Raw genomic sequence first — 12912 nt, forward strand, 5'->3', positions numbered from 1 at the left:
GACAGACTGGTCAACCAAGCTTTGTCTTGCTGAGGCAACCCAGTGCAGACTTCTGCCATATCCCCCCAAAGCCTTCTCCGAGCCTTAGTGCATTCTGCTGTTGCTTCATTGACCCGCCAGCTGCATTTTGCCTTACCTCCCCCCGCTCCCAGAACCACATACAGCACAGCATCTGCCTCCCAGGATTTCTACAATTGTTTTGCAAGCTGTGTTGCACACAAGTTGAGCCCTCCCATCCAGCATCTACAGTACAAACAGTACCAGTTTTTAGAATTACAAAAAAGGAAAGAAGGAAATGTTAAAACTTAGTACCGTTTTACCTTCCATTATTCAACTAGAATCCATCCACTTTTGTTTACTATTTGCAGAGGGCTTAGTCATTCATCGTATGTGAATGAGGTTAATAAAGATTCAGTGCTCCTCCACTAATAATAGCTTACATTACTTTTTGTTAATGCAGGAAGTGGGACATGACCTCACCACTCTCTCACCGCCTGTTTTTTCTGTATCTGAACAGGAGTAGCAAAAGCTGTAACTGTTTGCATTAACGCAGGTTGGTAGTACATTGATAAATATCCAATCGGCTAGTTTTTTTGTGTACAAGTGGGCACTGTTTGCAGCCAAATCAACTGAGAGGCACCGCTCGTGTATTGTAATAACATGAGTGCTTCTTCTGTGTATGATGAATAGTAGGTATGATGAGTGTACGCTTTGCTTGTCCCTATTGATGTGTGTGAGTAGGATGTCACAGGCCACAGAATGATGTAATGGGTAGCAATCACATAGACAGTGAGGCAGTCCATCAGCAGCACTGAACATCACACATAAACCATCACCACATCAGGCCAGTCCAACAAAACATCCCTTCCCTAATCTGCTACGACTGCCAAAGCGTTGGTTAATATGTTATAATCTCCTGATGTTATCTCCTCAGTTGCAAACACACACATTGACCCAGGATGATGGTGCATGTCGCAGGTCATGCTAAGATTCTCCAGTGGCCTTTTCCCCATGGTCTGTGCTACAAATATGATTCAGCAGTACTAAGAGACTTCTTATTAATATAAGAGCATGTTGAGTGAAGTCAGGCCAGCATGTCATTGCTACCAAATAGTCTAATTTATAGTTCTTAGAAAACAATACTTTGGGAAAAATTGTGAACAGCTAATTATTAGTGTAGCTTTAACACACATAAGTTTGTCCTTTATTATTTAACACATTTTTTCTGATTCTTTAGAACAATTCACACTTAAAAAACATGCTATCACCCTTAAATCTGCTTTATTTTGACACTTTTGTTCAGGTTTAAAGGTTGCTAAAAACTCCTTACTTGACCACTCAGCATGTAATGTAAAAAATCTTGTCTGAAGACTTTGGTATGATTCTCCAAATCTAATTCTGTTCTTTGATATATGCCTGCTTCAGACCACAGAGCACCACTGCTGCTTTAGTGTTTTGTTCCATCTTTTCTGTGTAGGGTTCCTCCCACCAGTATATGTCAAACACTAGCCCACTGCCATTCATTTTCATTATGCTTACATTGATTTTTCTATGTGCTAACTTCACTAACAGGAATGGGGGTATGGAACTGAAAGCTGAGAGACTCTGTGTTGGATAGGGAACATGACCTATTTACCCACCCACTTCCATCAGTTGACTCATGTCCCCTGTCATGTCATTTTCAGCTTAGTCAATCTGTTCCTTCTAACGCTTTTAAGTAAACTGAAAAAATCCATCCTAATCTGACACCGTGCAATCACACTGGCATGTTCACATACATTCGGATCTTTTGTAAACACTATCATAATTTTAATAATAATTGGGATGCCATATACAGTACAACCACTCATCACTTACTGTATGCACGACAAGAGCCATTCTTTTGATCTTTCCTGTCTATGAACCTTAATGAGGTTTCATGACACGCCACTGCACCGCAGCTTCCCCCCAGGGAAATGAAAAACCAAGACCTTTCATGAGGACATGTATCAGGTGCATTAGAAACCCAGAGTGCGTGGCCAGACTAAATTGAGCTTCATATTGTTCACATCCAGTTCGCTGCACTGCACATTTGACCTCATTGCATAATGTTCAGTTATTCTTGATGCCAGTTAGTGGGGTTTTCTAAGGACAGAGACCTGATTAATGCTAAAAAATCTCCTTGCAGGCAAATTGACAGATAGTGAAATAAAAGAGTTCCTTAATAACTTCTGGAAAAAAAGTGCAAAGAAGGTGGGAGTGTACATTGAAAATGGTATACACAGAGCTGTGAAGGAAGCAAAAGAAAAGAGGGACGTATAAACACAAAACACAGTTACAAAATAAAACTCAAACTTATAAAAACAGAGACAAGTTGCCACAAAATGACAAAGATACAGACAATTATCAGTGTTCTTCCTTATTAAAAAACACAAGACAAGAAAACATTTTTATCTCAAGTAAGAGTTAATCTTTTAATTTACAAATCGCGACACGATATTAGGTGTAAGTGTAGTTTTAGCTTAATCAATAGAAATGTTTTTGCTTTCATCATCTGTTTTTAGACAGAGCCCATCCTTCAAGAAAATAAATGTGTCTAAAGTTAGCAACTCTTAAAAGAAGGAAGCATGACCTTGAGCTCTGCCAGACTCTGAGCTTTTCTTTGTGTCTCCATCAGTAAGCAGACAGTTTAAGCCAGCCGGTGTCTGAGATGATGCTTTTAATCACACTCCATACTCATCCTTGATGTGTCGTACTGGAGAAAAAACTATGTAGGACAACATCACTTCACTTACAGTATTCTGGGACTAAGACTGCTCCTACTTGATGGGGTATAATTAGCATGAAGCTTTTTATACAAACTTTCAGAAACTCTGCAACATACATCCTCGAGTTCTCTATATCCTCTTTCAGACACGCGCTACTCTCTATTGATCGGCTAAAAAACATCTTGGTTGGTTTCATATCTCAATGAGCACCATGGTCACTGTTCCATAGAAATAGCAGTTAATGATATATTTATGTTCATCCAACATGTAGTATGAAAGCTGTAAATCTCATGCTCTATAAGTCACTTTATGTAATGTGCAATTTTGCTTATTTGGGAAATATCATGTATGTACAGTACGGTGGCTTACCCATCACTTTAGAAGACGAGTGAAGCCACTAATATTGCATATCCCATGTTTGATACCAGATGTCCCTCTTCACTTTGACAGGAGCCCATTTTCAGCGTACTGAAGGGGAGATTAGCTGAAAGAAAATCAAAGTGTTTTAGTCATTTATTTTCTTTCCATCTTCTCGTAGCTGTCTCATCATGATGGATATTGCCCAAGGGCTTCGACTGACTTATCTAGCTATGATTCACCCATGTGACTGTTCAACCATCCGTTTTGGCAAGGGAGCATCTCCTGCACTTGATTCCCTCCTCCAGCTAACTCCTGTTGTGATGCTGGCAAGGACAGATGCTGGACTTTGTTCTGATAACAGGCATTTAGAGACTCCTATTAGTTTTGGCCAGCTAGAAGTATATTCAAGTTGATGCACATCTAAATCATGGTGTATAATCTTTTCTTCCTAGTACCCTGCCTTAAATGGCCAACTGAAAAGCAATGTGGAGTTAAGTATTAATGAAAGAAAAAAAAGACTTAAAAATAATATATGGTATTTTATATTAATCTAAGCCTGTGATTTGCTATGAACTTGGTCCTCCACATTCCTCTGGAGCTAAACTTTATTTCATATAACCTGACCTGAGTGCAGTTTATTAAATGATTATTGTATTATAGCTTTATTTTTGTAAGAACAGTTTCTGCAGTTTTAACATTCACAGTCACATTGCTTAGGACTCCGTGCACAGCAATCTGTCACTGAAGCTTTTAAGAACCTCTCCTTTGCCTCCGGCAGAGTTAGTTATGATTCAGCCATAATTCACGTGGGACCTGAAAACTGCAGGGTCATGCAATGCATGACTCATCTACATACACTGCACAAATATGTGCCAGCGTAAAACATAGATGCTACATTTCAATTTACATTTTTCATACATCCTACTTTTCTGCAAACCTGCTTAGAGCACCTTGAGGGTCAAATAAGGCATGCCAGAGCTGGTTAATGAGTTTTTTTATTGGCATGATTTAACTCTAAGGTCTTCAGGGTCTGTGACTTGGAGATTTTTTAGCAAATCATCAGCAATCATCCTCATCTTTGAAGTCCGAAAAGAAGTAAGGGTAAGAGGACAAGAAAACTGGTAGTCTCTTTAGCTAATCGTTTCATATTTACATATGTGCTGAAATAATGAGTGAACATTTGCCCCATTAGTCATCCAGAGCAGGATGCTGCTATTTCTTACACCATGACAGAGATTTTGCCACATCATTACAGCCTAGGAACCTTTACACACATATTGTACACACATACGCTCAGACTGGAACAGAGGCATGTGCTCACATTTTGAGGCACAATAGGAGCAAAGGTCAGAGAACATGAAAGCCCTGAGTATGCTCCCAGCGAAAGCTGTCACTTGTTAATTTGTCTAAATGTAAATTAACAAGTGACAGCTACAGTCAGAGATGTTTAAACAGATCCAACAGTGTATTCTTTGTATTATTTTGTGTTTTTTCTTTTGTGAAGTATATCAAACATCTGTAAAGGACATGTTATGTCTAAACAAACATATATTTGAATGAAAGGCTGTAATTGACTCTAAACATAGAATATTTCTTCTCTACAAATCAGACAACTAAATGAGTTAAACACTAACACTTAAAAAGCAGAAAGATGGCCTAATCTCTGTGCTGTTTGTACCATCATAATGGCAGCATTTCTTATATTCAATAGTTAATATAATTTAAATACTTAATTAAATAACATCACAAATATCAATGTCATATTATTTGAAAATCACAATTACAATCTTTGTCTAATTTTATTCCTCACGTTTAGCTGCAAATTTTCAGAATGCAAATAAACATCTAAATGATGGCAATTACCCAGGAGTGAATCTCCACATCTATCTGTATTGCTATCAAACAAACAGGCACAAAGTGTCTGGCAGAGTGCTCAGGTCCTATGTCTCACTGCCATATTTAGCTTCCATTGATATACGAATTAGAATTATTTTCCTGTCACTTGGGTACAAAAAAGCTTAGTAGTCATATGTGTGAGAAGAAATATGGCAGCGCTAATCAGCAGATAAAGACTTTGAAGATGGTTGTTGTACAAAAGGGGAGAGGTTAGCTGACAAATGCCAGGCATTCCGTCTGTTCCTAATTAGCTTTAGCATTTAAAAGAGAGGTGGAGATGGAACTGGTGATTTAATGAGAAGCAGACTTGGAAAAAGCTCAGAGATGATCTTCTTAATGCCTTTTAGATGTTTAAAAATATATATTTTATCGTATTTTCACTCCAACTAAAAGCAAACATACCTTGTCAATTAATGTAAATTACTTAAAGACAGTGAAAAAGGCGCTTGGGTCTATAAATATTTGGACTACGACACCATTTTAATAATTCTAACGGAGGTGCAAACTTTTTCAAATTGCATCAGCTGTTTAGGCATTACAGCCACTGTGGAAATGTTTTAGCATATAAGCTTGTGAAAAAATAGATATTGGTTCCCATGGTGGGGCTTTAGACATGATCCTGAATCATCCACGCGAAGGAATAATAGATTGTCCTCTAGTTTCAGTCTACCGACTCCTTGGTTTCATACAGTGAGCACAGCCCTCTGGTTCAGAAAGAGTTGGAGAGATCACGCGATTATTGCTATGGGTCTGCCAGTCACCCATGACTGACTTGTAGAACCATGCTCTACTGAAACATTGAGTGAATGATAGTTTTCTGTAAAACCCAACCCCCATTCTCTCTCTCACTGTCTCTCTTTCACACACACACACACACACACACACACACACACACACACACACACACACACACACACACACACACCCTATTACGTATGTGCGGTCTCCATGGCAATGCGTGGTATCACTATGGCACTGGTGGCCTAGCATGCTGCAAGCTGCTGTTGGAGTGGAGTGACTGTTACCCACACGCACGCAAAGAGCAGAAAGCCAGGAGAATGTTGCCAAAGAGCTAAATGATTAGAGCAGCAACCCTCTGAGCTTATGAGACTGTTCCTGTCTCCCTTATAATGTTTCACTTAATCCCCTCGCGCTGTACAAAAAGGTTAAATATCCTCTTATTGCCATTTGAAATGGTGCGTGAAGATAACAATTTACTTTGACATTAAATATCTTTATACAGTCAGTAGCACATCGTACCATGCAACTTTGCCCACTATTAAACACCACTGGCAAGGTTAACCGCTGTAGTTTTTTCAGTGTTTGCCCTTGGAGGCCAATTTTCTTTCACAATTTGAAAAAATGATTAAGAGCTAGGTGTTATCATGACAGCCTTGGGTTATTAAAAAGCTGAGATAGCTTTAATTGTTGGGTGATATTTAATAATATAAAGGTTAACACAGCACTCAACCTTGGGAATACACACGCTATCTTCTAGTTTTCCTCTGATGTTTAACCCTTTTTTGCCAGAGATGATGGAGCACTAGGGTGACCCTTTGGGTTTCTTTTGTGGTTGCTGGACAGTTACATGTATACAAAGGACAAACATTCTTGCCCCCCCCCCCCCCCCCCCAAGTCCTGGCTTTTAAACATCTTTTATAGTTTAAATGTGTCTGCATTATAAGTAAAGATAATCTAGATATTAATGTAAACATTTACGTATATTACAGAAAATTAAAGGAATGGGGAAAAAGTATGCTGTATGTTTTCTGTTCTAAGATTCTGGTGCAGGCAGACTACCCTATAGACTCTGCATTACTACAGTTGTGACAGATACTATCAAAGTTGTATGTTTTTAGCTATTTTAAGCTATTTTCTCAGTCTTCCTTTGTGTATGAATGCATGTGTGTGGGCAAAGCAGAGGCAAGGTGCCCCAGGGAGGTTACAGTAGACTGGCATTCTGGGGCACTACAATAATTAATGTACCCAGGGCATACTGCTACACAAGCATCCAAACACACACACAGACAGACAGCTTCTGTGTTTGTGTGTGCCCTTGTGTTTTACTGACTTGTCTTATTTACTGTGTCTATAGGTGTTGTTTACAGAGGTCACTCTGTTTCTTTCTGTTGTTGAGAAAGGAACAGATTTTGCATTTGGACAAAAGCCAGAGATTGCTGTGTTATCGCCAATCTGTTGATTTTATGACAGCATAATTCATGAGAGCAAGACTTCAAATGAGCACAGTACAGCTATATTGCACTTTTGTCCTACAAAAAAAATATTTATATATATACAGTATACAAAGACAAAAGTGGAGTAGAGGTATGTTTTATTCTGAAATATCTTCTCAAACAAAAATGATGGATTCAAGATTTAAAGAAGCATTATAAAATATAACTTTATTTTATTGTTAGCATTGTTTATTGTGCCACTGCACATCCCCACACCCAATCCCACCTTTCCTTCATAGAAGGGCTGCTACAAAGATAAGCACTACAGCAAGAGGGACCTTCTTTGTATCTCGTGTGCTTGTACACAGCAGCTCGACTCTCATCACCTCACTCTGTCTTGCTAACTGTCAGTGATAAATCCAGTCATCTCCAGATTTGCAACACTGTTTGCTTGAGTGATGGTCTGGCTTTATCAATAGTAGGACAACTGACGCAAAACGTGAGATTATTGGTGAAAGCTGCTGTTCTGTGTTTACCCATGGGCAGAATTAGAGGCTTTGGATAGTACCAGATGTGGGTAATGTATGCTGCATTGTATAAATAAGATTGGACAGAGTTTTAATATTCCCCTTTCCCACTGTGATTGAGTTGTTTTTATGGCACGTACAATACTGTGCATATTAATATTCAGCAAATCTCCTAAACATACAGTATATTGTAACGTTTCACTTATAAACTACTCCTATTTAACTTGCAAGAGTCACAGACCATGCCAAGTCCGATCAGCTTAACTAGTTGCTTCATTATTTAGTTAGTCCTTTGTCGCGTACAGTATTACAAAGTAAAGTAAGTAAAGTAAAGATAAAAATCACAAAATGCTTCTTGACAACCACAGCATAGCTACAGTATGTTAATTCACATTTTCAACGTAAAATATTTCTTGTCTGTATCTGTAATTCTGTTGTTTAAAAAGCTTAGCCTTTCAAGTGAGGAGGAAGGAAATGAAAGGAAATATGAAAAGTATGCAGAATTGATTACAACAGCCAATATTTGGTTTTGCATTGCGATATTAATCACAGTGAAAATGTCCCCTACAGCTAGCATACATTATGGTGCAAACTGCTATACAGATAATGACCCTCTAAAGGGTATTTGTTACTGATATAATATGTTAATATTATAATTATATTTTGTTAGCAGTCCTATACTGTTAGAACATGCGAGGTTAAAGGTTAGTTTTGTTTCTAGACCATTATATTGAGCTATCTATGAAGCACATTGAAGATGGTGAATGGAAAAATTAAATATTTTCAACTCTCACCCCATTTGAGCCCCTCTCTTGTAAATCAGTATATTGTAACTGAGTGCGAACAATTTACAGTTATCTATCAAAGCAATCAAAGTGATTACCTAATATGTATTGTGCAAGTTTTCCTTCTTTTTCTCAAACAATTCTCAATCAATCGGACGTGGACACAGGGTTGTGGGTTTACAGTGGTTTTTGGGCCTAGGACACATCAGATTCTTTGGGCTCTCTAGGTTGCAAGGTGGTGCCCCTGTGAATCCATCTTGTTCAGAAACGTCCAGACTAAGTTGGGATCTGGGGGGTTTGGAGGCTGGATCAATTCCTCAAGTCGCTTCAGAGCTATTTTTGTAGTGTGATGGCACATTTTCCAGTTGGGAGAGGCTGTTCCTGTCTGGGAGTGCTTTTATCATGGTGGGTGTGCTTAGTGTGCACGAATGTTCTAGTGGGTGGTACGTGTCAAACTCACTAATATCCATGTGAATTATGGTATCCAAGCTTTTCTAGCAGACCACTGTAATGTAACACGGTTATAATTGTTTCACTCCACCTCCCAGTAAATATATATTTTCTGATTCAGGGCCCACAATACCCCTGAAATCTATTTATATGTGAATTTCATTAGGGAAGACTTACTATGATTTTTTTCATTTTTTTGCACTCTTGACCTTGATGATTTGTTTGTTTCGCCATGTTGGTGTTAGGTATTTCATTTAACTAAATAATCTGTAGTAGCTAAAGGTGTAATCTTACAATATTCTATATTGTTTGTAACAACAACAACAGTACAAGTCAGTTGTAGTGTGTTGATTTTAAATGTAACTATGCCTTAAGGAGAAAAAGGAGACAATTACTGGCCCTTAAAATATGGGGGCATGTCTGGTATAATAGTATAGACATACTCCATCTTATTACATTATGGATTTAAGTTTAGATTAGAGCTTAAGTGTTTCTCTATTACTGTATACTAAATTTAAAATCACTTACAAAGACAAATGTAGGTTTTTCCCTTTCGGGTGCATTGATTGCCCCATAGCCTGGCCACTTGCTCCATCTAGTGTTAAGAAAGCGCACATGGTCAGTCAGGGTACACTGCCCTCATCACTCAGGTTGTAGTTCTCGTCACTCTGCTCTCGGTTTTAGGCCCGTTCGCGATCAAGTCCCTTTTCACTGTATTTTGCTGTACTTTGACTCAAATTAAATGGTATAATTAAACCAATAGAGCATGCTTCGTGGTTTGCACTGAGAGAAATGTATACTGCAATAATGAATAACAATCCCATCTTATATTTGGTCAGCCTCAGTGTTACTGGGCATTTTGAGAAAGGAACAGTTTCAAGGAACTGAGTGCAAATACGGACAAAATACACTTTGTCTAATGTGTACTGTTGTCTCTGCTGAATGCTTATCGATATTTTTCCGTCGAAAGTAGACAGGCCTGTATAACAGGTTTAGTCAATGCATTATCGGATCATTTTACACATTTCTTTGTAATATGAGAACAGTCTGCACTGCCCCAAGAAGGAAGTACAAGCTTCGCCTGCGTTTTTTTGTTCATTTGTCTTCAATCTGCTCCCCGCTCGTCCGACTTCCCCTCCGAGCGGAGCAATACATTGAATACACGTACGTTTTTGGCGCACAAAAAAGACCTCTAAATTAATCTTTAATGAGCTTTTTAGAAGTCATAATGGCCTGTCGCTAATGTCCTATAACGATCTTCCTGTTGGTGGCCACGCCTCGATGCTTTTTCTTTCACTACGCCTCTGACAGTTGTCTGACAATGGTTTGAACTTTGCTGAATATATCGTCTACTCGCCTTCACTTCACCACCCAAGGACTGCAAGTATCCAAGTCACTGCTTTGGCTACGCTGTTGAGAAAATATGACTTTTCCCTTGAGAAAATCAGTTTCAGGTAGGCTGTTTATTTTGTTTTAGAATTTATGCTGCTTTGAAAAAAGGAAAAGAAAAAGCAATTATCTTTAATTATTGGGACTAAACTCGTATTTATTTCTCTCTTTTTTTGTAAAAGAGTTTCTAGTAAAGTCGATTATTGTGTTTTGTCGTCTGGTCTATTTGGTCCATTTATTTGTATCCTACTGCATTTAAGTTGCTGTCCATGGTGCTGAAGTGGAGATCGCTCCAAAAACAACAACAACACACACATAAAAAGGTCTGGGGATCTCATCTTCGCTTATGTGCTTCACTGATTTTATCTTGTTTGAACAAACTTTTTTCAAATGTGGTATTTTTAAGCGAGTTATTTTCAGAATTATGAAAAAAAGGGGTTATACTCTGTCGAGCTTAATTCTAAATGCCTTTCAGTTGATTTTATTGCACTTCTACTTCCCCAGATTTTACACTTAGTTATGCGCAAACTCATATTTATTCAACGCTAGTTATAAACTTGACGTGTGTTACTGGTCTCATTTATAAAGCAGTGGATATAAATAAAATATTAATTACTTAAAAAAATATTTTCTTGAGAACTCTAGATGGCAGCATTGGTTAGTCTGTTAAATATTCTCAGTAAAGCAACGGACGCTGTAAGTCAGGCTTGAAAACAACAAAACCGTGGCAAGTTGTTTTCAGCTTTAGATTCCAGACTTTTCTGACACTACGTTTGACACTAAGTTTCGATTTTCATAAAGTCAATTCATAATTCACCTGTAGCTCCTGTAACATTAAGAAATGAAAATTTCACCACGATGTTGGTGGAAAGGGTTTTAGATTGGGGTGATTTCAATTTGTTCAATTTGATGTTTAGTGTTAAGTGAGGATTTATGACATTTTAAGGATACATGCTGATGGTTAATCTACTGTCATTTTGTTGGTTGGGTCTTAATACATTATTTTCATTTTACATTAACTGAACAGTTGACGGTTTTATTCTTTACAGTCATCTGCACCTTTAGGTGGGCATTGGAAATAACAAATATTTAATAATACTACAACTTTAAATGTTTAAAATGCACATAATTCAAGTAGTATGTGGCTGGGAGTTCGTTCTCACCTCAGTTTAAAATACGGGATTTATTTTTCACATGCTGTTTTCTCATATTTCCATAGGGGAAAATGAGTTATATTGGTAGTTTTTGAGTAACTTTCTGTTCACTTCTGTCAAGTGAAACCAGAAAGGTCTCTAATATGCTCTCTCTCTCTCTTCATCTACTCGTTCTCTCTCTCTCTCTCTCTCTCTCTCTCTCTCTCTCTCTCTCTCGCTCTCTTTCGCTTTCTCTCTGGACTTTCCGCCTCCACACGTCTACGTACCTTTCTCCTAATATGAATTATCACTACTTTAAGTCAAACGTGTGTGAGTGTGCACACTGACTTGGTTTGTGTCTCACCAGTTAGACTCCCCGTCCTCTCCCTCCTCCCCACTGCTCATTCTCTTGGTTGTAGGTGGGATGCTCTCGGTAGATCAGCTGAGTTTGTGGTTGAGCCGGTCTCGGATACTGACCCAGAATGAGGGAGCTCCTGCTGTTACCTTGTCTTGCTTCGATTCAACAAAAAAGAGAAAAACAATGGGATCTCTGTTGTTATTCGTTTACATCATCTGCGAAAGCGGTCTGAATCCTTTTTCCTTTCCTTGTTTTTCTCGTTGTTGTTGTTGTTTTTTCTTAACAGTAGCAGCTACAGCAAGAGATTAGGGAAATCAGATAACGAGCACTGCACACTCCCCAGGCGTCTGCAAACAGGTGTTTCCATCCTATGACTACGCAGCGAGCTTCATTCACGACTACCATGTGTGCGACCATGTAGTTTAGCGGAAAACTGCTCACCAAACTGTATTTGTGCGCATTTGTTGTGATACCGAGAAAATGATACATTCGGAAGAAGATGCAATGTGCTGTGAGACCAAAGTCTTTGTACAGCTTCGGATGGAACGTTTGTTTTTTATGCTTTTCGTTACGTTTCACTTTTTTCTCGAGGCTACAACGGACAGTTTCTGAAAAGCGACTAAATTAATGATCAAAATGATACATGTGGACATCATCTAGCCATCTTCGCTGCACCCCTGGGACTATTCCATTTTCACTAGAGTGCACTTTGAAAGCTCTATAGTAGCCCATATTTAACACATCGTTGTTGTTGTTGCATCGGATTCTGGACATTTCCCCTCAATCTCTTGGATTCAAAGGGGGTGATATCTTCCCCGTTTCTCAGGAAGTTTTTCCCCCAGAGAGCTGCCAAACTGGCTATGGCGGCAGCGATTGCCAGCTCCCTCATAAGGCAGAAAAGGCAGGCGAGGGAGCGGGAGAAGTCTAATGCCTGCCGCTGCGTTAGCAGCCCCAGTAAAACCAAAGGAAGCTGTGAAAAACCAAGTCGACTGAACGTTTTTTCACGAGTCAAACTCTTTGGTTCCAAGAAAAGGCGAAGGAGACGACCAGGTCTGTTGTTCCAATTTCATCAGGCTCTCACATTTTTGATCAC

At 38.8% G+C, this 12912-nt stretch overlaps 1 protein-coding gene across 4 annotated transcripts in view; it reads left to right on the forward strand.

The window, feature by feature from the left end:
- The window catches only part of fgf13a (fibroblast growth factor 13a), a 99104-nt gene that overhangs the window by 62065 nt on the left and 24127 nt on the right, over positions 1–12912 (forward strand). Inside the window, exon 1 of one of the 4 annotated variants that reach the window (XM_026145005.2) lies at positions 10084–10393. The exons of 2 other annotated variants lie outside the window; for them this stretch is intronic. In XM_026145005.2, the coding sequence (XP_026000790.1) occupies positions 10363–10393 (31 nt within the window). In that variant the 5' untranslated portion in view covers positions 10084–10362. Of the gene's footprint in view, positions 1–10083; positions 10394–11808; positions 12870–12912 lie in introns of those variants that run through there. One more of the 4 variants, XM_026145013.2, reaches the window with a different exon arrangement.

The sequence above is a fragment of the Astatotilapia calliptera genome, chromosome 2, assembly GCF_964374335.1.
Source record: "Astatotilapia calliptera chromosome 2, fAstCal68.1, whole genome shotgun sequence".
Classification (NCBI taxonomy): domain Eukaryota; kingdom Metazoa; phylum Chordata; class Actinopteri; order Cichliformes; family Cichlidae; genus Astatotilapia; species Astatotilapia calliptera.